We start from the raw sequence: 24,985 nt of genomic DNA, 5'->3' as shown, positions 1-24,985 counted from the left end.
ACTCGCAGCGGAGGGGGAGAGGAACAGGGAGCGAGCGAGACACAGACACGCGCGCGCGCATCCACACGCACACGCATAGAGGCAGGTTACATGAATGGGAAGCAGGAACCAATCGTCCCCTGCCTGGGAACGGACAGCCACACATGCATTCAAAACCTGGTCTGCACCATTCACACGGACGGGAGGGGGTGGGCGGGCGGGCGAGCCCAACCAGCGCTGCTCAGGTGATTCTTCCGCTTCCCATCTCCTTAACAGAGGCGAGGCCGAGCTCTTTGGAAGCTCGCTGGCCTGCCGGAGCTGGGGTCCCTCCCAGCCGGCTCCCGGCGGCAACGTTTGAGATGCTCCGAGACGTTGCCCCTCTCCCCCCCCGCTTCTCTCTCCACTCCCTTCTCTCTCGCTCGCTCTTCACCCCCTACCCTCTTTCCCCGCCTGTCCCGCTGCAGACTCGACAAATGTAATTACCGCATTTCTTCGATTCTAAGGCGCCATCGAATCTAAGGCGCACCCAATTTTTAGAGCTGTTACTTTAGGGGAAAAAGTGTGTCTTAGAATAGAAGAAATACGGTAATTCCACATGCCTACAATTAACAATGAAAATCACAGTGCAAGACAGGAGTTGTGGCAGTGACTTGCCAGCTGGAGCCAAGTAATTATGCACTTCCATAAACAAAGCCATTCTGAAATATCCAAGGTCATAAAACTTAATCATCTATTCTTAAGCACCCCAAGACTTTACTGGCAAACATGCATATAGTCTTCTAGGTAAACCATCCTCCTGAGGACATGTAGTATGCACTAATGCTTTTCATACAGGCTGTAGCTTCTTTGACAGGGCACGTGGTATCATACAACAACCTATGGGTTATTGCAAAGTTGTTTCCCCCTCCAACAAACCATGCTTCCCAGGTTCAGATGACACAATAAGCTGCACCCAGGCACTGATTATGAAAATCGCTCCAGCACGCGCCATGATTTAAATAAGCCACCATCTGATTTTGATTGTGCAAACCAGGTCACTGAGAGAGGACCAGAACAACATTTCATTAAACAAGCGAGATTCTGCAGCCCCCAAACCCCAAGCCTCGGACTGAAATAAAAGAGTTTGTTTCATTTGTATACTTTGTTCTGAATGCAAAACTTTGTTAAGCAATGCAGAATGTGGAACTTCTGGGCAGCATTTTGGAAGGAGGAAGTAAAGATGGAATAGCACCCATAGGACACTGTGGAAGTAGGGATCAATGGGAGAGACAGGAAGCTCGATTAAATTATGCTGTCCAGCTCCAGATTGCTTGCTAGAAACCCTCCCTGCTTCTCTGTTTCCTATCCTGAGCTTTTACTAGATACGGCCTGCCTTTTTCAAGTAGAATTAAAGTCCCTTTCCTACTCCTCACAGAATAGAAATTAAGTTTTTGAAGACTCTGCCCGTGATAGCATGGTTCTTTTCATCTTGCCTCTAAATTAGAATCAGAGTATGATGGAGAAAAAGGAAAGGTAGGTTTTCACCGCAAAACAGAAAAATGGGCTGCAGTTGGAAAAATACGAAAATGAACAGAGCCCAAAGAACATCCTTTGGGCTCTGTTCATTTTCAGGTTTTCACCCCAACCAGGATTGGGCACACTCACTCATTTGGCAAAAGTTGCAGGCAACCATGTTTGTTTGTTAGGAGAAACAACAACAACAACACAATACATTAATAACTTTATTAAGATTAACCAAAATGTCAGAGGTGAGCAAGATCCAGTCTGAGTATTCTGGAGAACCCAACATCTTGCTTGTCACTTTGTGACAATTTAGTTGGTCCTAATAAAGGTATTGCCTGACTGTGTTTTGGACATTTGACAGATCTGCTCTTCTACTTTAGCAACATCTGCCCTACCAACAGAAGGTCTTTCAGTGAGTAAAGGTCTTTCAGTGTAGGAGGCAGAGATGGAGGTAGGGCAAAATATGTCATCACTGTAAAATCACAGTAAGGGAATCTCGTTATGGCTAGCAACACATCTCTCTTTTCTCCCTTTCACACTTTTCTCCCTTTTCTCCCCACCACACACGCACAAATGCAAATGACTGTTTGGATTTTCATTTGGATATAAAATGCACAAATGTTATATTTTTCTTATTCAAAAAGCACATAAAAGTGAAGCTTCACAGCATCTAAAATTTGGACTTGTGATGGGGTTCCAAATGATCCCAAAAATGTTTTAGCAAAATTTTGGCTAAATGTTTCTGGATCTGAACTTGTTTTACCTACTCAACACTTCAAAAAACAACACCAACTGGTTCAACTGTTTAAATGTCAACCAATTTCCTTCTCCCCCCGCCCAATAATTTAACTCAAATATTGGAGATAGAGTATTTGGAAGTCTAGACTACGTGAACACTGGAAAATCTAAGCTGTGAAGGATAAAAAAGAAAGAAAAGAAAAGCTCAGATTAACTAAAATGGGTTCGAGGCAGGAATTCTCCCACTGCTTGATGACACCAAGTATTCATGTACCAATGTACATACGCCAGTGTGCATTTCTAGACTACCACCCACAATGTACATTTGCGTTTGATTAATATCCTCAAAACCAGCCTGCCTTTGGCTGAGAAGCAAGTCTGTACCCGGAACCTATCCATTACATGCATATACCATTCCCTTAAAGAAGGGCCAAAGGTTCTGGACCTGACTTGTTATGAGCTGCTGCCTTTCATGAAGAAGCAGGAAGGAGATGAATGGACAATTGCAGAGATTTTTCAGATGCTTGTCTGAAGGTCACCATTGAGCAATGTCCTCTGTGTTTCTGTAGCCTCATTTAGCCTGGACTTATCCTGCTTGCTGTCACTCCTGTCAGTTTCATCCATGCCACTCACTTTCATCAGGCAGAGGACATTCTGGAAGCTCTTCTTGAAGTTGTCAGACAAGAAGGCATAAAGGATGGGGTTGGCACAGCTATTGGCATAGGTGAGGACCACTACAAAATCAAACATGCCCTTGAGGACAGGTGTCGGCACAATAAAAACAGAGACAGATGAGACGTTAAAGATGTAGAAAGGCAGCCAACAAAAGATGAAAACAGCAACTACAATGGAGACCATCCTGGTGACCTTCTTCTCTGACTTTTTCCTCTTGGAGGAACCCACCCTGATACCAGAGGATTTGACCTTGATGATGATGAACAGGTAACAAAGGCAGATGATGGTAAGGGGCACCAAGAAGCCCAGGATAAAGGCATAGATGATGAAGGCAGTATACCAAGCACCAGACTCATCAGGCCAGATCATGGTACAACTACTGTTCCCGTGATTATTGGCCACTCCAGCGTATATCATGATAGGCAGTATGACCAGAAGGGAGATGCCCCAGACAGCGACATTGACCATCTTTGCTGTTCTTGGCCGTCTCCACTTGGCAGATTTTATGGGGTGCACTACAGCAAGGTACCTATCCACACTCATTACTGTCAGGCAGAAGATACTGGTGAACTGATTGATCCCATCCACTGTCATGACCACCCGGCAGATGGCTTTCCCAAAGGGCCAGTGAACCAGAGCCACCTGCATAGCCAAGAAAGGCAACCCCAACATGAATAGTTCATCAGCTATTGCCAAGTTGAGTATATAGATGTTGGTGATCGTCTTCATCTTAGCATAGCGGAGAATGACGTAGATGACCAGAGTGTTGCCACACAGGCCCACAATGCACACCACAAAGTAGATGAAGGTAAGGATGGCATTGCTAGTCAAGTCATAGTGTTGGCTTGTGGTGTTGATGGAGGCATTGGTGGCAGGAGTCTCTGGGGAGAAGCTGTCAAATTGAGAGGGTGAGGGGAACCAGAAGGCTGTGGTGTTGGGCAATTCATTCTCTAGGTCCATGGTGCAACTGCCGTCACTGTTTGCCAGGCAAACACTATGCTTCAGCAAAGAAAACTGTCATGCTGATGGATTCAGGATGTTCCAAGATGAAATGGGGGGATCTAGAATGCAAGCACAGAACAGAGAAGGAATAAAGGTTGTTATACTAGCTTCATATCACTTATCACATCGACCCACATTTCTATAACCGAGAGCCAGAGCAAACTCCTCTGACACTACCTCCTCTGAGGGTTCTTGGATTTTCCTCTGAACAGAACTGTTACTGTGGGTGGAATTGTAATAATCCATCTCTTCCGGTGTATATGGACTCTGAGGCCTTAGCTAGACCTACCTGTTATTGCACAACAGAGGGGTGAAGACCTCACAATGTTTTTATCATGAGTTCCCTCCTTTGTTACACGTGGTGCGCAACGGCCTCAGAAGGGGAAGATGTTGCGCCCGCCATTTTCTTTTCTTTTTTAAAGAAACAGAAGATGCGCACGAGCGCTCATGTGCATAAGGTAAGTTTTTTTTTAAAAAAGTAAATGTTTCCCTGCTCACCCCACCCCACCCCCGAGGGTCGCAGAGCTCCCAAGGAACTCTGTGCCCCATGTGTGGGTCCCAGCTCCTCACAAGGAACCAGGACAAACCGCGACACCCACACACATGTTCCATGGCCTCAGGCTCAGCCCGAGACTGCAGAAAAAACAGTCCTAAAGTGTAGGGCGAGATCCTGGGGCAAGGGAGGGATCATCCCTCCCTGATCCTGGGATCCCTTGTGCATCATGTGAATGCACAGGGACGATCGCGGGGATCACCCCGGGATTTTGGCCCATCTAGCTAAGGCATGAGAGAGACCAAAAGCTTCAAGAGTACAGGGGATGTCATGGGGGGAAATTCATGAATTTATCTGTGCCTATATTGATTGCTCTTATCTTCTCACTCTGACAAAGTTGGGGAAGAGCATAGTGTCCCCATTTCCTCTCACCTTCTGTTACATCAGGGCTGTTGAACCTCTTTCAGCCCAAGGGCCAAACTCAATCCCAGAGAAGCTCTCAGGGGCCATATTGCAGTGGTGGGCAGGGCCAAAGGTAATAAGAGTGGGGCCAAAATGCAGAAATGCAAGCATACTGTAGTTGAAAGTTCTTACTGCCAGCAACTAAGCCTTGGCACGGGCATTTCAACCTTTTAGAATGGGGGGAAACTGCACTAAAGCCAGGAAGCCACCAAATGATGAGCAGTTGGGGAAATGGGGCATGCCATCTGCAGAACCCCCCTAGGGCCAGATTTGGTCCCCAGGCCTGAGGTTCCCCACTCTAGCCTTACATGGCATTCTATAGGTGTTTCAGTTCAGAAATAACGCTGAGGCTAGTAGAAGTAAAAGTAAAGGAAGTAGAGATTTCCTGGGAAGATAATGGTTCATCTCCCCTAACCCAAGACACTACTTTTTACCCTACATGTTAAGCAACTCCATAGGATTTGAGACTGCAATTCTACACTCACTTACCTTAGAGAGAGGGCATGGCTAGATGGGGCAATATCCCAGGGACGCACAGGGCATCCCGGGAGCAGGGAGGGATGATTCCTCTCTTTCCCTGGGATATCGCCCTACCCATTAATTTTGATTTTTCTGCAGTCTAAGGATGTACAGCAACCCATCCTCTACATTGCTTATGCAAGCAGCTGACCAGCCTTCCCTAAACTGGTGCCTTCCAGGTGTATTGGACTGCAAGTTCCATCGATCCCATTGGACATGCTGGTTGAGAATGATGGAAGTTGCAGTCAAACACATTTGGAGGGCACCAGGTTGGGGAACGGTTGCAATAGACCATTTGTTGGAGCTGGTAATAAATGGTGACTATTAGATAATGTTGGCTAAAGCTGTAATCCTGTATCCACTTATCTGGGAGTAAGCCCTCCTGAACTCTATAGGACTTATTTCTGGTCCCTGGTCAACAGCTGGTTGGTCATTGTATGAATAGAGTGCTGGACTAGATGGACCCGTGGTCTGATCCAGCATCAGGGCTCTTCTTATGTTCTTAGGCATGTATAGGATTATGCTATCAAATCAGCTCTTTTCCATCTGCATTTCAGTTAGATTGGACAATATTCATTCAAATCTTTGTATGTTGTATCTGTGTAGACTCTGTCCTATCATGTCTCCTTTGTCTGTCTCCTTTCTAGATAGTCCATTTAGTCACTCTCATGGAAAAGACTTTTTAAAGCACAAAACCTCTACGCCTTTTCTAGTAGAATAAGGCCGGATCTACACTAGTCTTATAACACTGCTAGTGTCCCTTTCTTTTTTTTTTATAATTTTTATTTTATTTTCTACAATACTTAAACATACACATTTACATTCACATAAAAACAACAACAACAACAACATACACTAGTGTCCCTTTCTAACGTGGTTCTCTGTATCGGTTCTCTGTAGCTGTAACGTTACTGCAGGGCACATTGTTAAATCCTTTCGTTGTTCTCCCTCCCTCTTTTCTGAGAGCTGCTGGGTTTGCTCTGCCCACTGCCTGCCTCATTCCTAGCCAGCAGTGCAGGGCAATAGTCATAAGCACACACAAACTCCCTCCCTCCCAAAACATCTTAACATAAGTCCCAGGGAATTGCCTGAATGCATAGGAGCCAGCCACTTTGCTGAAGCTAAGCAGGGTTGGGTCTGGTCAGGGTTTGGGTGGGAGACCAAATTGAAAAGTTTTAGCAGCAGCCGCATTTAAGCCCTGCTGGTCATGAGTTTTGGACTGGGACCAAGAGACCCTTGTTAATTTTCCTGCACGGAGCTACAGCGATCCTTTGAGCGCTCCTCAGCTCCTTTGCAAAGAGGGGGGAAATGGTAAAAAAAAATCATAAAAAATCAACCGATGACCCAATTTGATTCAAATTTTAAGGCAGGATGCATGGGAGTACTTCACAATAAAAGCAGATTCTAAGGTGGAAAACTTCTGAGTCCTTTGCATGCAATTGTCAGTGATTGCACAGTATAACACTGGTGTGATTTATCTGCTGTAGCAGATAAGATAGCAAACGGGGCGAAGGAAGGAGAACAGGAAGTGGGCGGCGCAAACCCAGCAGCTCTGAGAAAGGGAGAGGAAAATTACCGGTAGGACGAGGCACATGAATCTGTAGCCACGCTGGAACTAAGAAATAGAACCTGTAAGTACGACTCATTTACAACGTTGGAAGCCCAGGGTCACGTGACACTATGTGTCACAGTAACCCATTCAAAACGTTAGAATAACACCAGTGTAGATTCCCACTAAGAGTGCTGTGATATCTTTTTATACATTGATATTGACTGTCTAATAATCCAATACATTCAATTTGTCTTTTTGGATGGCAGCAAAAAAATGGAACTAATGCCCCCAACTCCGATCTGTTTACATTTTCCTTTGGAACTTTGCTATCTTGGATCTCAGAGACTTCCAATTCATAATGCAATTGGATGTGTTCAAGTTATGGATTCCTGCTTTGATTTGCTTTCTTCTGTCACTTTGCTCTCATCAAATGATGGCCCATTGCCTTTGAGACACAGGAGACACAATCCAACACTGAAACCAATGCCATTAAGTGCACTTAACTCTTTATTCTTGCTGCCTTCCAAAAGTTGGTGATTCTCTCAAACAATGATACCCACATTTATCCCTTTCACTTCTTGAATTCAATTCTCCTTTACCACATACCACTGCCACAGATTACAGGAAAATGCATTCCAAACCACACAGTGTAAGCGGGGAGCAGATGGGTGGGGTGAATCAGTGTGCATCAAGAACAAATCAGCATTCTTATATAAATGTGCACCTTTGCCAAAACACCCTCTCCCCGATCGATTTCAATTGTTTGTCTGAATAGCCAGGTCTTACATTAGCCCTCCTGAAAGCAGATAACCTGTTCAGCGCAAGCCTCTTATTAGTCTCTCTCCTTGCAGCCATACATTTACTTCTCCACACTGTGGATAAACCCTTGTTGCTGACTGCTATTTGGTGTGTTGAATAGAACAGAAATTAATTGTTCACTCTGACGTATAAAAAAAGCCTTGCTGGGTGTGGTTTTGTAGCCCCCTATTTTTCTCCTCATTGTTCTGCTAAATCACATCAAATCAAGATGTTAAAAAGGGGGGCTATGGTGTGGGATTGGGGGAGAAATGGAATGATCCTTTGGTCCTCTGCAGTTCAGTCTCCTGTCACACATACAGCAATTCCTTCTGTTGCTTCCAGCACAGAGTTAGTGAACAGTTTGGGAAGCTTGGAGAAGAGATGAGGAAAGAATGAGAATGAAATATCTTTAGCAGGAGAAGTTAAACTCTCGATTTTATTTCTTTTATTGTTACACCCAAGAAACTCAAGGCAGGGTACATGGTCTCTCCCTCCCCCCCCCTTGTTTTATCCTCAAAACAACACTGTGAGATGGACTCGGCTGAAGAAAAAGTGATTGGCCGCAGATTACCCAGGAAACTTCACAATGAAGTGAGATTTGAACCTGGGTCTTCTCAGTCCTTACTTGTAGTGCTTTTGAGGAGAGATGATGATTGGAAAGCATTCTGCATATGGAAAAGTATTCTAGAAGTGATAATACCTTCCAAGGGAGCTGCTGATGCAAACGATGAAATATGTTTTTAAATTATTATTGTATCTATAATTATAATAATACCACCATATTTATATAATGAGTTAGTGTGTTCAAAATGCTTCACTGACATTATCTCAGCACAGCAACCCTGCCGGCATGGTCAATCTTCCCATACTGCAGATGTGAGGAATAGGGCAGATCTATCCTGGCTTGCCGCAACCTATGGACACCCTACAAGTTCACGGCAGAGGTGGGATCTGAGCTAGGGCTTTCCTGGCTCATTTGCACTGGCTCTTAGCTGCTGGGGAGTTAACCTGTGAAAAAAGTGGAAGTGGGCTGGGAAGCAGACGGGAAAGTCAAGGAGTGGGTGGGTGGGGACCTACAATCAAACAGCCTCTTTAGTCCCATAGATCAAGTTTCAGAAATGTCCACTCTCCTTAATAAGCAAATTGGACACTACAGCAAATCTACAGCAGATGTTAACAAGAAAGGTAGTCTTTTCTTCTATAGGTCTTTAGAAGATGATGATGATGATACATATTATAATTAAAACACAGCTGTTGCTGAGGAACAAGGTCCTTATACACTCCGAGTCTCAGAGAGAAAGAGAGAGAGGCATGCAACACAATATTTACTCAGAAGCAAGTCTCACTTATTTTAATGGGATTGACTCCCAAACAGAACGTGACCTAAGACTGCAGTCAACTCTTACGCATGCTTACTCAGTAAATAAACCCCATTGAGTTCAACGGAATGTATTTCCAAATGAGAGCCCCTCGGATTGCGGCCTTAATTTTTGCAACTTTAAAAAGGGGGGGGACTGCGGTTGGTGGGTGGGGTGGGGGAGCGAAGCGGGGTACGAAGTGGGCCTCTCAACTCCCAGTGTACGGCGCAGGAGACTTCAAACGCAGCGCCAGGACCTCCAAGGTACCGGGCAGAACTTTCCCGAGACCTCCCTGGATAGTTGATTCGGCCAGCCTGCTGCGCTTCCCTTGAAAACGAAGTTTGTCCTCCCCCACCTGTAGCTCTCCCCTCCCCGTGCTTCTCCTCCGACCTCGTGCGTCCCTCCCCCTCCCCTCCCCTCCTCCAAGAGCCTAAGATCACTCACGATGTCTCGTCCTGGGAGAACTGGTCGCTCTTTTCTGCCCGCTGCGCTCTCCAGCCCGGTCGTCCGTTGTCTCGCCAGAAAACAAACCCCAGCGAGCGGTTCCAGATGGAGCAGACAGGCACCGGCGGAGATCGCTTGGAGGCAGAGCGTCGCTTGGGCGCTGCTGCTGCTGCTGCTGCTGCTGCTGCTGCCGCCGCCGCCTGCGTCGGGACGAGCCCCTCGATCTGAAAGCTGGAGGAGGAGGAGAGCGCGCGGCTAGGCGGCAGCTTCCAGGCTCGCACGCAGATGGAGCTCAAGGCACAGGAGCGCAGGCAAAAGCAACAGCAGCAGCAGCAGAAGAAAGTGCTTCGCCGATGTACCAACCGGCGAGCAGGAGCCCGCTCGCCTCCTCCCCTCCCGCCACTCCCCCCTGTCCGTTAACTGTCCCCGCCGCTCAGGGCAAAGCGGTGTCACGCCGCGCCAGGTCTGCGATACGAGCAGGGGAAGCCGAAGTCCACCTTGCATAGAAATTGGGGCTGGCAGGAGGGGACGGGGAGGAAGACGACGGCAGGCTTTAGTCGACGAGAGCAGTGCAGCAAAATGGGGGAGGGGGGGAGTGAAAAGGAAAGGGGGCGGGTTGGATCAGGACAGGATTTCGGCTGCCAAGAAACGAACCCCACAAATGGAAGCGGCCCTGGACGCTGTGGGCAGGCATGGGATGCAAGATCAAGCAGAGGTGGCCGAACACTCGGACTGTAAAGACAGCGGGCGCCTCTCAAGGCACAGGGCGTTGCGCTGCCCCCCAGCGCAGATATCTCCTAGGAGAGGCTAGAGTAGGAGTCGGCCAACTGGTGGCTCCTGGGCTTAAACTGCTGCCCCCCAACCTCTCCCCAACCATCACCACCATTTTAGGGAGGGTGCAGCTGTAACAGCAGGGTTTACCTAGGGTCAACTTGGGAGGTGCAAGGTGGCCCTCTAGGAAGACTAGTTAACTGAAAAAAGGGCTAGTCTAGATAATGTACCCTCTGCACCTTCTGGAGATTAAGGAACAATACCCCCATCTGTACTTTATTGCATTTATATCCCGCCTTTTTTCATCCAAGGAACCTAAGGCGGCATGCATAATCCTCCTCCACCTCTCCATGTTATCCTCACAGCAAAAACCCTGTGAGGTAGGTTGGGCTGAGAGTCTGTGACTGGCCCAAAGTCAGTGGGTTTCCATGGCCAAGTTGGGACTAGAACCCGGATCTCCCAACTCCCAGTCCAACACCTTAGCCACTACACCACACTGGCTATTCTGAGAAATGGGTCTTTATCTCACCTTCATATCTAGGGAAATTGGGAAAGAGACATTGCATGGAACATACTTCCAGACACCGATTCCTTTTCTCTTTGGGGAAAATTTCATGTTTCTCTAAATGACCAGGCCTAGCAAGTGGAATCCTGACCTAGAACATACTTGTTATTCCCTCGCTTTTCTTTTCTTTTTTTACTGGAAAGTAAAACATCCTCAGGCTCTTGCACTTAGTTGTCCCTCAGCCCCTTTGTTGTCAGCCTGGGGGGTCAGTACACCCCATCACACAGAGACATCCTCCCCTCTTATGTCTTCCTTGTTGCTTTGCCCCTCTGAAAGAAGTTAATCACAAAAAAATATCCACAGGAAAGCTGGAGCAACAGGAAAATTGCCAATGAGCTAAGCGGTTGCTTTGTTGTTGCCCAACAGTGGGGACCACCTAAGCAAACACAGGGCAAATATTTGACCTAAACAAAGAGAAGAAAAGCCAGCGCACAAGGCTGGTCATTTTGCTTTCTTGGAAGGGGGAGATGTGCAAGGTGCCAGCTACTGTGTACAGGAGCTTCTCCTCACAGTTCTTGAGATCTAGAGGCAGATATCTCAGTTGTTCCCTTCAATTGAGCCATCTGTCAGACTGGCGGCCTACGACATCAGTTTACCAAGAGCTTTGTAAAACCTGCACATCCACAGTTATTCTAGCGGTGGCCTGTTCATTGGATCCCTTTAATGGGGGTCTAGATCTGTTCAGCACTGCTGTTGTGACTAAACTCTTGCAGTCTATTTGCCTTCTTTTTTCTCTCTGCCAAAGAAAATAGTACTTGCTTCAGCACTGGAAAATTATGCTTGATTTGCTATTTTAAGTTGTGTCCCACTTTTCAATCAAGTTACAAACGTGGCTAACAAGAAAGACGCAATAGCAGAAAAACGCTATGAAAATCAAATATCGGACACAGCATTAAGCCAGCAAAAGCAATTGAAGGCAATAGAAATCCTACATACTAGTAGCAAGCTCACTCTCTGTGGATCTCCATGTTGCCAAAATGGCACCATCTGTGCATAACGGGGAGGAATCAGCGGACTCAGGAGCCCCGCTGCTGTATTCTTTTCTGTATCTCTAAGTGTTATTGGCTGTGGTGACCTGTTCACAGCATCCTGTGCCAGGCCGGCCTTAGGGGTGGGCAAGCTGGGCAGTTGCCTGGGGTGCTGAGTTAAGAGGGGCGCCAAGCTGAGCTGAGGGGCTGTATTTTTTAATGGCCCCGTTCAGACAACACGCTAAACCATGCTGCTTAACCACAGAATAGTTAATGGAATGCATTAAGGTTAATACATTCCATTAATCATTTTGTGGTTAAGCAGCATGGTTTAGCGTGTTGTCTGAATGGGGCCAACGTCATGTCTGTAGTAAGCTAGGGTGTCAAAAAGCAAGTGTCTGCAACCCAACCTCCCTGCTTTTTTTGTTTTTAAGATTCTACAGGATGTTTGGGCACTAACTACAAAAATTATCTTCCTTCAATTAGCTTTAGAGTATGTTTCTTTTTCTATTTCCACTTTGATGTCATTTCTGCTAGGAAAAATCAGTGGAACACAGCTTCACTTTGAGGCAACGTTACCAAGCACTTAGCACTTCAAATACTGTAAACATTCTAAACATTATGCAAATATTTATTTATTTATTTATTACATTTTTATATTGCCATCAGCCAAAGCTCTCTGGGCAGTGCACAATTAAAACCATAAGACACGTATAGATAAATTTAAAAACATTAAAAGTCAAAAGAGCAATATAAAACCAGCTCACTTAAAAACCAGGGAAAGCCTGGGGGAAAAGGTATGTTTTCAGGAGGCATTTAAAAATTAAGTTTTCCGCCTCCCAAACCGCACAACCGAGGGTTTTCCAGAGGGTGGGTGCCAACACAGAGATGGCCCACTGCCACAGTTCTTTATGGTGGTATTCCGTTCATTTCGGAATGGCCAATAATAATAAAATAAAACCATAAGCTGTAAGAGGTCAGCTGGATACCCTTTTTATTTATAACTTTAAAAAAAATTAAAGATAAAAATAATGGATATTCTTAATAATAAAAAAGCTTACCAAAACATAGAAACTGCTAAAAACCAAAAAAAAAAAAAAGAAAAGAAAAGCTAAGTAAAGCCTATGCTAGTTCTGCTATGGTGTACAGTACACTGCCACTGGCTTTCCGAACTTTGGCTTGTGCAAACAGTAGCTCAGCTGCTGAGTGATCAAGGTTTTGAGCAATGTCATTCTTGATGGACATCACACTGCACCAGGCCCCATAAATCCTCTGGGTGGCCCTGAAAAACTGAAGTCTGTGGCAGGGGGGTGGAGTATTTATCCTAGTACCTTGTATTCAAATGAAATGCTGGGCTGTACACAATTCAATGCCATTTTATAGAAGACGCTCTCTAAGAGGCATTCTCCAGGAGGCATTTGTGTTGGAGCAAAGCTTACTGTGGGGTTCATACCTCTAATTTCTTATTTGTAATTCATGTGGTATCATCACGCATTAGTGAGCACTGTAAAAAATAATAGTTTTGATTGGAGATAATTATTATTTATCTTGAAAATAAATCATTTTCAGTCCCCCATTCAAGGTGATATATGTGTTACCCCAAAGCTTTGGGGTATAGGGGCATGTACATATAAAGTCCTTCTTCATGTTACTCATTGAGCTCTGTGTTGAACATGCAAACAAAGAAGTACGAACTAGTAACCAATTTCAGCATCAGCTACATTTAGGTTGATTATTAGCTATTTGGGTTCCTGATGTTGGACTCATTGAAACTCCCATGTATTTCTGAGCCAAAAAATAGAACCACACTACACCATTTCACATATCAGATATGGCTACACTATTGTAGGGAATTGCTACCAATCCCTGAAGGTCTCTAGCATGTATGCTTTCAAACATATTTTTTCAAACGTGTTTTTAAGAACCATGTTATGTGTTTAGGATGTACCAATACAGGTACATGGGGGAAACAGGGCCGGTGCCAGACTATTTTGCACCCTAGGCAAGGTGAGCTACTTTCACACACACACACCCAAAATGCCAACTTTGATTTTTAAGAACATATGTTTCCTGGAAAAAATAAGAAGCACAAAACTTGAAACTGCTAAATTTATTTTAAAGTGCAAGAAATACGTCTACAGGTCTACAGGTCTAAAATGCATTATTTAATAGGAATATCACCTCCAAATCATCCCCCCAACTCACACGCGTGCGCACACACACACTCAGCATCACTCACTCCAAACAAACACACGCATGAACACATGCATTCACTCAAAGACCCCATGCATCCGATTCACCTATACATTCTCTCTCTCTCTCTCTCTCTCTCTCTCTCTCTCTCTCTCTCTCTCTCTCTCTTCCAGGTGCGTTCCGGAAGTCCGAACGTGGAGCTGCCCCACCTCCACCCCAGCGTTCCTGGCTTCGCTTCAGCTGGGCGGGCGCGGGACGCCATCTTGCCCGCCCAGGCCCAGCTGAATCCTCGAGCCGGCCTGGCTCACAGCCAACGCGCGTGAGTGCTGTGCTGTGCCTGGCGCCCCTCTTAGCTTGGCGCTCTAGGCGGCCGCCTGAGTGGCCTCTATGGTAGCACCAGCCCTGGGGGGAAATACAATCCCATAAGTAGTCTTAATTATACATCCAAAGATGTGCCTAATAACTATTATTTTGTTCCCTTATTGGATGTAGAGAGTTTCAGCCAGCTGTTGCAGGTAAAGAATGTACTGGATTTAGGGAACAGTGATTTGTTCATCTACTGTGTGATTCCCTTCCTGTATACTTTTGAACAAATTTTGGGCATCTCCAAGTCTTTCTTCAGCTTATGAGGATGAACTATGCTTCATCCTTAGAGGGAGACTATGTTTTCAAAATACAGCAAGCAATTGGCAAACCTTCAAAAAAGAAGAAGAACGAAAGTCTTGACCACATAAGTCTTTGTCACTATAAAAATTTACAGAAATACATCCTTACCTAAGGAGATAAGGCTTCAAAAATCTAATACACTCTCTACTGCTAGATATCCTCTCACTTTTTAACTATCACACAGAAGTAACCAAGGGCACAACCCTCTGCATGTTTAGACAGAAAAGAATCCTACAATTACCAGCATGATGAGAGTTGCGAGAGATTTTTTTTCTGTCTATACATGTATAGGAGTGTATCCTAAGATTGTAAAAATCCTATGCACACATATCTGGTGGCAAATCCCCAGTGTGATGGATGTCCAAGTAGAAATGCATAGGATCAGACGGTAGGTCAGGAAGGGGTATATTTCCAGTTGCCACAGGTTTGTCCTATTGGGCTGTGTTTGCACCAGCATTCTGCATCGTATTGTTTTTTAGTTTAGCTTTGTCCCTCCTTCAACCAGCATTGGGAGGCGGAGGAGTCAGTGGTTGAAAAAAATCCTGCTTGAAATCCTGGAGAGCCTCTGCCAGTCAGTGTTGACAATACTCGGCTAGATAGACTCTGGTACAAGCTTCCTGTAAACTTGCGGCATAGCTAGATGGGCCGATATCCCAGGGATCACCCCGGGATCGGCCCTGGGTGTTCACATGATGCACAGGGGATCCCGGGAGCAGGGAGGGATGATCCCTTCCTTGGCCTGGGATATCGCCCTACCCTTTTAGCCCACTTTTCCCATGATTTCGGGATGATTCCGAGACTGCGGAACTTGTGGCCAGGCGTCGCAGGTTGTCCCAGTTCCTCACGAGAAACCGTGAGGAGCCGGGACCTTGTGCCCATCAGGGGTGGGGTGGGGGGAGTGGGGTTATTTATTTATTTATTTATTTTTTAAAAAACATACAGTTTGTGCATGAGCGCTCGTGCATTCCATCTCCTTTAAAAAACAAAATGGCGGGCGTGACGTCCTCTTCCTCCTGGGATGTCATACACCACATGTAGACAGAGGGGGAGATCTTGTGATAACCATATTGTGAGATCCTCCCCCCTCTGTCACGCTAGACCCGGTAGGTCTAGCCCTGGCCTTGATCTGCTTAAAGTACATTAGGTTTGGGGCATCTAAAGCCCATAGCACAGGAATTAATTTCAGCTAAATCCCCACTATGGCAGGCAGAGTCAGAGTTGCTTTGCAGACATTCACAGGTAATATGCTTGTCAGTATACTGTCAAAAGGCACAATCTGAACCATATCAAATTAATTTCTGCACAAGAGCAGGCCAAGGTCATTGTTTCTGGTCAGTGGGCAAACTGAGGCTAGGGTGTTTATTTGCAACTAGATCTACTGGCAGACAGGTGCTAAGGTCAAGCACTTCATACAGCAGGGTTGGAAATTGCTCTACACCTGAGGAAATGCTGCACTGCAATTTCAGCCTGCCAGTTCACAATGCGTATCCCTGACATCACAAGAAATATTGCAACAATTTCCAGAGGGTAGCAATCTTAGTCTATTAGAGCAAAACAACAAAGAATATTGTGGCACCTTAAAGACTGACACATTCATTCTGACATAAGCTTTCGGAGTATAGCTCACTTCATCAGATGCATGGAGTATTATGGAGAGTTTCATGTTTATATACAGTACCTATGGTAGAGGGGGCAGGACAATAAGTCAGAATTTCCATGACGATGGAACTCTGCCTTCTAACAAAAGCTGTTCACGGATCTATGGATTGCAATAAAGATGTATGGTATGGTATGGCTAACAAAAGCTGGAAATGTTGCCCTAATCAGGGATGTGATGCAGGATGTCGTGAAGACTGCTCCGGGTGTATTTACCTAGTATGTTTAGAATCTACTTTGAGGAAAACAGCTGGTACTGTAGCCACATCCTTAGAAAAACAGCCCTTGATTCTTGCAATGAAAACTATAGAAGCAGGAACTGGATGCCATATTTTCAAAGCACGAGATAACTGTGTCAAGAGTTATTGCGTTCTGCACCCTACTTGTCAGCAAGGAGTTAGTTACCAAGTAACAGTTGCTTTAGACAGGCAAATCAAAGAGGAGAGGTTTGGGTTAGAAAGATAACCTTTCTGTTGGACTCCTGTGAATTTTTAGAGGTAATTTAATACTAGCTTTTTATCTTCTCCTCCTCCATCACTTATCATAGTGACAACCGAAGGCTGGGATTTAAGGGCAGGTTGGAACAAAGATGAAAGTGGCCGGGCTGGTAATTAACACCAGGAGAAAATGGTAAAGGTTCCATTTGCGGCTACAAATCCAGAAGATTTCAAGATTGCACGTTCTCAGGAGCTCAAGGGAATAATCACTGGCACAATAAATAACCCAAAAGGCAGGAAAATGACCTTTCCCTAAGAAACAGATGAGAAATAAATATCCAAATTAGGTTCCTTCTTCTTTTTTCTTTTTTTTAAAAAAAGCCCGTTGTATCAGCACCAAAACAGAGCAGATGGTGTTGCCATGAGTGTCCTAGTGAAAGGAATATGTGTGCCTCTCTGGATTTACAGAAGCGGCTTGCACAGACCTTTAAATACTGCTCTTGACATAAACAGCATCTCTGTGGAAATCCAAGGCCAAGCTATGACATTTTCTCCAGCTAAAGCAAGACAAAGGTTTACATTTGCTCACCAATATCTCTGAATCATAGTCTTTACTTTAAATGGATGCTAGCCCTCATGAAATAAAAAGGCCAATAGAAGCAGCTGAATCAAGACCATGTCAGTGAAACAGCCAAGAAGCTGAGCAATTTATGTTATTTTATTGTTCCATTTTCCCACCTAAGGTCTTCAAAGCAGTATAAGATATCAAATAAATTCCATTAACTGATATGTAGGCTATGTGATGTGCAGGATACAGCACTCCGAAAACAAGAAAAATGACCACTAGTAGTGTATCCAGTTTATAATTTTTTATATTTATATTTACAGATTTTTTTTAAAAAAAAATCTATAAAATGTATCAACTGGTAGTCATTTGTTTTGTTTTAAAAACCATTATTAAATATTCAGGGGGGGGGAACCTAAAATATAAATCAAGAAAAATCCCCTTTAATGCAATTTGCATACATTTATCAATGGACACACGCCATATCCAATGCTGCCCTTTCATTGTGGGATTCACTGCTAGTGCAACAAGAAGCCAGCACGTGATAGCACAGCTGGGAACTAGCCCAAACTAGGGCTCCTGAAATGGGACAAGCCAGTGGAGGTCACTGAAGGGAGCCTTTCAACAAAAATGAGGACTAGAAAGTATATTAAGGATTAAAATGGAGAATTGATAGATTCATAGGTTTCCTTTTAAGCTCAGAAGTTGCTAATAATAGAGAACTGCCAAGTGCCAGTCGATAATTTTTCATCAGTTATTGCCTCATCACATCCATCACATCTGGAATTGACAGCTGCCCTTCTCTAAAACAGAGTGTAAAAATTATAGATTTTCAAAATCTGGAATGCTAAACTTTCACAGTGGATGAGAAAACACTAAGCGCTACCTGGTGGGCTCTCTCTTATCCATTTGCTAACATTTCATGGCTCCTTTTCCTAGGTCTTTAACATGGCATGCAGAAATTTAGCAGGTGCTTCCCCTGATATTCTGTCTGCATAGCAAGAAAACCTTCATTTACTAAATTATCATGTTGCTGTTAAAGGCATAGAAGCACTGCCAGTAAAAAGTTGGCAACTATAGTTTCTAAGTTCAGATATATATGGAAGGATGGATTGTATGCAGCTGCGATTCTATGCATGGTGAGAGATTAGTTCATTCTGGAGATCTGTCTTGGGCCTGGTGACCAAGATCACTCTCAACCTTCCCACCTCTTCAGAGTACTCAGGCCAAATTTTGTTTTAAGTGGGTTAGATCCAGGATCTGTCTTCTGCAAGAGGAAGGACTCCAGTCACGGAAAGTTCCTCTGCCTGATTTTGGGGGACCCCTCTTCTCCTACACCACAGCTCTCCCCATTTAGCATGGTCTCCTGACTCTCTGTATATAACATTTTCAGGGGGGTGAAGGGGAAGTCCTGGGAAGGAGAGGTGGGCAGATTACTTACCCCAGTGTAGTTGATCAAGTTTAAATCTGAATCCAACCCAGTCTAGCCCTTGGATCTCATATGCATATACCATTGATGATCCTCATTACAGATTCTGTCTAGTGATAGATGCTCTGATTTCATGCACAATAGCACCTGCTGAAGAATTTGATGCATTTCTGTAACTAGATTTCTCATAGTGACCCTAACATTTGCATGGAATATATCATCACCATATGTGCCCACATATAAGGCATGATGCATTAAACCAATATCATTGTCAGCTAACCTGCTGGCTTTAAACACCATTCATTTGGTCCCAATTAATTCCTATTTGATTGATGTTTTAATCAGAGTTTTGAATTCTGATAGGCAGAGGCAGAGGCTGGCACTTACACCTTGTTATCATAAATCCTAAGAAATTTCACGGTCAGGTGTGTACCTAGCCTTCAAAAGAACATAGGGGCAAAGGAGTGGCTGGATCAAAACTGGAAGATTGAATAAAGAACAGGTGTGACTACATTGTCATGAGGTGTTCTGTAGAACTGTAAAGTCCTAATAGAAGAAGAGACATCCCCAATTGTGGTCTAGACTAGAACATAGATTGCTAGTATAGGAAAGAAGAGGTTAAATCCTGGCTTGGCCATCGATGGATTGATAAAATAATTATTTCCCAGTGATGGGGAGATTCTGAGAAAGTTGCAGCCAGTGGTAACGTTGGTTGCAGATTAAAGCCCTGCCCTCTTTTGTATCTGGTCACTCTAGTATAGCTCCTGCAGCTTTAATTGTGGTGATGAAGAAGGAATTTCACCAGGTGCTGCATGCATACAAATAACACCTGCTGAAATTCCCTTTTCTATGCAACTGTTAAAGATACAGGAGCCCTGTCCTCCTTTCCATATGGTCATCCTAGGGCCGGAAACAGACTTCCTTACATGACACTCACCACTGGCTGTGCTGGCTAGAGTTCTTAGGCTCCTTATTGAAAGTAAACCGAAGTACATATAACTGAACAGAAAGAATATTTCCCCCCTTTCACCCTTTGTTCCCACCTCTCTCTCCCTCTTGACTCCTCTGTGTCAAATGTTAGATCTCTTCAGGCAGGCCTACTCAGTTGAATTTTAAGATGCCTTTTAATAATGTGCTGCCTTTTATAATGTATTAATTTTATATGTTTTAATCAATTATATGTATTTTATAGTGCTTTGTATTTGTGTTGTACCCCGCCTTGATCCAGAGGGAGAGGTGGGTAAGAAATAAAATTGTTGTTGTTGTTGTTGTTGTTATTACTATAATTATAAACACCATAAGGCAAAGGACCTGTCTTCTTGTGTTGTTCTATAAACAGACACACACAAAAACACACACACAGCCCCATTGATAGAAAGGCAGGGGCTTTACGTATTTGCTGGCAATTAGTCATCCTGGCCAAGTTGTGGACCTCTTCCCTATCTATTTTACATATTCATTCAGTAGACCAAGTTTGTTGGTGGTTGTGGGCTCTCCCACACTAGAGGCATTCAAGAGGCAGCTGGACAACCATCTGTCAGGTATACTTTAGGGTGGATTCCTGCATTGAGCGGGGGCTTGGACTCGATGGCCTTTAAGCCCCTTCCAACTCTACTATTCTATGATTTTATGTAATTGTTTTCCTTGTGGGTTTCCCTCACAGTTTTCAGCATTAGGGATAGAGGTGGGGCCCAAACAGAAAATCCTAAAGAAAATAAATAATGTAGAGAATTGGTCTTTTCTTCCAGTCTGTGTGATATGCTAAGCCATGGTGATTAAACATTTTGAGCTAAACATTATGGCTTAGCAGGTCATGTGAACCATTCCTAACCATGGTAGCTACATAACCACAGTTTAAACAAGCTCACTAACCATTTACTGCAAAAGGGTTAGGGCCTAGCCATGGCATAACATGTTTTCTAAACAGGACCCCTATGTTATAGTTGGATACAAGTTGAGATGTGGATATATATGCCCATCTCTGCCTCTCAGGTTTAGCTTCACACTATAGTTATATTTATTAGGGCTGTACACTGCTTCGGGCCAAATCCCTGAAACCGAGGTGAGGCAGGCTGACTCAGCCCACCTCACCTCAGTTCCGAGTCAGTTCTGGGGTGGCCTGAGTCAGACCAAGGATGAAGTGAATTGGTACAGAAGCTTGGGGACACCTCGGGCCACTTTGGTCAGCACTGGACTCACCTCTCTCTCCACACTCACCTGCTGCCACACCATTGCTGCAACCAGGAAAACATGGTGTCCTCCTGAGAACCAGGCCGTGATTTCAAGTTATCATGGGGTCCCTGGGCCATGAACTACGGTCCATTACTTTCTGGGCAATAGAAAAAGTGCCAAGAGGAGAACCCCTTCTCAGTAGAAGGGAAATTCACTGGATCTTAACTTTGAAATCGTTAATTCCAGGAGGATTGAATGAAACACTCGACTGGCATGTACCCAGCTGAATTGACAACTGCATGCCGCATCATTAGGACAAGTAACAACAACAGAGCAAGAGATTTATTGTGTCTGTAATTTTCATTGTTCCACATGCATTAGGACAAAATTTATGGTATGACTGGATGTATATCTGTCGAAAGTCTAATTTAGAATGTAATGAAGGAGTATTGAGATCTTTGTGGCTTAACATGAGTGATAACAGGATCACTACCCTATTTGACATTCTGGCTAGTCAGCCCATGCCCTTATCTGAGATAAGTAGTATCTGTTTATCCCTGAGTTACATAGTTAGTATCTTTTACAGTTTAAACAGTCCTTCTGAGGACAATACAGAAAAAGAGATTCTACATTTTTTGGATAAATGAATTTTGATGATGATACAGGTCAGTCTTTGTTATGTTTGTGTCTAGGAGAACTAGGAGAAACTGACAGCTAAGAACTATTTATTAAGGGAAGCTTTTTTTTGTTTGGCGAGTAGATAACCTATGGGCCGGGGAGTTATGGTTATATGTAAGCTTACACAGCACATTAAAAATATTGGAGTTATAGTATAGGCTCCCTGGGTTCATGGCAGTGGAATCCTTTGAGAAAGATAGGTCGATTAAAAATTGATCACTGAAAGGCGTTTGCTTGTATGAGTGTTGTTCTTTGTTTGTATTGTATATTGAAGAAAATACATAAAAAGTATGTCTATTTTTAAAGAGATGTTTTCTGAAAGATTGTATGATTTGTTTGCAGCTCCTGATGAAGGACCTAAGGGCCCGAAACGTCGAGCTAGCGTATGCATCAATCTGTCTTATTTGAATTTACATATCATTTTTTGTTGAAGAAATCATTATTAAATATTTTAAACCTTACTTAGCACCAGAGTACACATCTCCCTTTTTCTTCTGTTGTCATTGGTGCTTTTGTTCTCTTTTCCACTACTTGAACTACGGAAGCTGTAAAGGGAAAATTGCCCTTTGTGGCTACCATAGTTTGCTACTAAAACAGACAATATCTGTTTCAATATCTTGAAATCACAGCCTGGCTCTCAGGAGGACACCTCATTACCTGGTCATGGTAGCGATAGGGCAATGGTAGAAGCAATGGGGGGATGCAGCGATGGCACAGTGGCGGGAGGTAAGTGGGTAAGTCACAGCGGCGGCAGCTCTGGGTTGGGGGGTGAGGATGGGAGCATAGAGTCTAGAATCCAATGGACTCCTACCCAGACTTGCTCCCAGCTGCACAGCCTGCACCCAGGGATCTGCAAAGCTGAGTCACCTCAGGGCCCCCGACTCTCAACTCGGCTTCAGCTCCAAAATGGCCTCTGAGGCAAATCAGGGGGACCATGCACAGCCCTAATATTTATGTATCTGGCCTAATAGGCATCCAGATTTATCTGAGACAGCCTGTTTTAATAAAGACTTCCTCAATTCAAGTTGCTATATATTCGGTTTCTCAGACTGTCAGTGCTGAACTAGGCAAGCATCCCTGAAGCCTCGGGCAAAAGCAAACACAGTACTCCCTGAATAAACCGAAAAGCAATTCACTTACCAACTGGAAGCAAAAATGTTTCCTTTTATCAACACTATTAGTGCTCTGGATACGTTGGTTACAGCTGCCGAACCATATTCTTCCCTGATTTTACATCTCTGGCACACATGCGGACTGAAAGACCCATTTGAGCACCTGTTTTCTGATAGAGGGCATATTGCAAATGTCTAAGGAAGTGATAAGCAAATGGTAGGCTGGAACCTAATTGTGAAAAGTCTCTGGGCCACCTCCCACAAATCTGGCCTTGGCCTTGGCCTTGTGCTGTTAGCCATGTTCCTGAGTACACGTTTGCCTTATTTTAGAGCAGTCTCCATCTGTAGCACTCCACAGAGATGAAGCAACAACTCCATAAAGACAAATGCTGCAGCACCCCGGCTGTGGAATGAGCTCTCTAAGGAGGTTTACCTGGCATCTACACTAGGGTGACCAACTGTCAGGATTTCCCCGGATTTGTCCTGGTTTTTGTTCTTTCCATGGTGTCAGGGGGGATTTTCTATAATTTTCAATAATGTCCTGGAACGACACACCTTCCTCTTTAAGGCTGCCATTAGCATGGCAGGAGGGAATGACATGCTTTCTTGAGGCACGTCATTCCCCCACTCTGAGCTCCAATTGAGGTCTTAAAGGGGAAAGTGGGTCATTCGTGGACATTATAGAAAAGGCCCCAATTGGAGTGGATGGTGGTGGTGCAGAATTAAATCCTTTCCCCTCCTCCACTCCAATTGGGTTCTTTAAGGTGGTGGGGGAATAACGTACTTTCTGCAGGACTCAGAAAGCTGCTTTCCCCACACACACACTAGGTGTCCTCTTTTTTGGTTTCCCAAATATGGTCACCCTAATCTACACTATATTCTTTCAGACACCAGGTGATGACCTTTTTATTCTCTCAGCATTTTAACGGTCTATAAATTCAATTTTAACTTTGCTGTTTTAAGTTTGTATTTTAAATTTGTATTTCTGCACTGCTGCTGATTTTATCCTGGTTGTGCTTTTATATTGTATTTTATATCATGTTTTTATACTGTTAGTTTTATACTTTGAATGGTTTTAATTTTTGTGAACCGCCCAGGGAGGTATAAAAAACCTCCCAGGGAGGTATAAAAATGCATATCAGAACAATTATTACATTAGGCCCAATTCATACAAAATGAAGATAACATGATAGGAGCCACCAAAAAAGCATTCCTGTTGTGGTAGAAATGTGTTAGCACCACTCAGAGCCTTTCTACATGAGGCTTTTATTGCTCACTCACAGTAGTTTGCAGGACCTTTACACAATGTAGTCATCCTCTTCCGTGCTTTGCAACCATTATACTGCCCCCCCACCCGGCCAAACTGGGAAAGTATAGTATATCATGAATGGTACCTTGAAACCCACTGGGTAATTGCACAATTCTGCAGCACTATCTAATGGCTATATAATGAAACATATAGAAAGGCAGAAAAAGAAACCTCCCAGAAAAAAGCACACATAAAGAAGCCAAGCTTAATCCCACAAGGAACCCTGGAAGCAGAAACCCTGGTAAAGTTGCGGGATAAAAGCCTTATGTAGAAAGAAAAGCCTTATGTAGAAAAGCCCTGAGATTACTGAGTGCAATTTTCATAGGACTCTTCCTGTGTGGATGGCCCTTACAATAGAGTCAACAGGGTTAAATACTTTCAAAACGCATGGAGGTTACTCAAAACCACAATAACAGAAGCTCAGCTAAAATGTATATCACAGGTTAGGAAAGGTAGCACCAAGTCCAAGAGGTCATCAGCATGTTTAACCTTCTCCTCCAGGAAGACTATCCAGCCCTCTTTTAAAGCCATCCAAATTGGTGGCCATCACTCTGTGTTGTGGTAGCAAATTCCACATATGCTGGGTGAAGGCAGCACGAATATATGTCTCTCTGGCCACCATCATTCTCTAAAAGGGGGTAATAGAGCAAAGTGTTGTTGTTATTGTTTTAAAATCCAGTCCTATAAGAAGAATGACTTACTTGTGAGATGTTTTCGCCTATAAGCAATGCAATTCTAGCCCTCTCCAAACTCCAGTGGTCTCCCGATACTAGAAATTCCCTCTGTCCAGAGCAATCCATTCAATCAATCCACTCCCTTTCAGTCTTGTTAATTATTTACAACAGGACCGCCGCTGGCGCTCTTGAACTTGTTGATCTTGAACTGCTGTGATTTTTAGGTTTTGTATAGATTAACAGCAAAATGTTTCATGCCGTTTTATC

At 44.2% G+C, this 24,985-nt stretch overlaps 1 protein-coding gene across 3 annotated transcripts; it reads right to left on the bottom strand.

Moving 5' to 3' along the window:
• Positions 1–429: 429 nt before the first annotated feature.
• SSTR2 (somatostatin receptor 2) lies at positions 430–24,808 on the bottom strand. 3 transcript variants are annotated; one of them, XM_063123181.1, is made up of 2 exons: positions 24,746–24,808; positions 430–3,956 (listed from the first exon to the last, which is right to left on the bottom strand). In XM_063123181.1, exon 2 carries the CDS (start codon positions 3,853–3,855, stop codon positions 2,737–2,739), a length of 1,119 nt encoding a protein of 372 aa, XP_062979251.1. In that variant the 5' UTR covers positions 3,856–3,956; positions 24,746–24,808; the 3' UTR covers positions 430–2,736. The 3 variants fall into 3 exon arrangements, with proteins under 3 accessions (XP_062979251.1, XP_062979252.1, XP_062979250.1); XM_063123182.1 differs by lacking the exon at positions 24,746–24,808 and adding an exon at positions 22,764–22,858; XM_063123180.1 differs by lacking the exon at positions 24,746–24,808 and adding an exon at positions 9,524–9,699.
• Between the last annotated feature and the right edge of the window lie 177 nt (positions 24,809–24,985).

This window comes from Elgaria multicarinata, chromosome 3 (genome assembly GCF_023053635.1).
Source record: "Elgaria multicarinata webbii isolate HBS135686 ecotype San Diego chromosome 3, rElgMul1.1.pri, whole genome shotgun sequence".
NCBI classification, from domain to species: Eukaryota; Metazoa; Chordata; class Lepidosauria; order Squamata; family Anguidae; genus Elgaria; species Elgaria multicarinata.
Note: the sequence above shows the minus strand (reverse complement) of the source record. Positions and strands in the feature narration are given on the sequence as shown.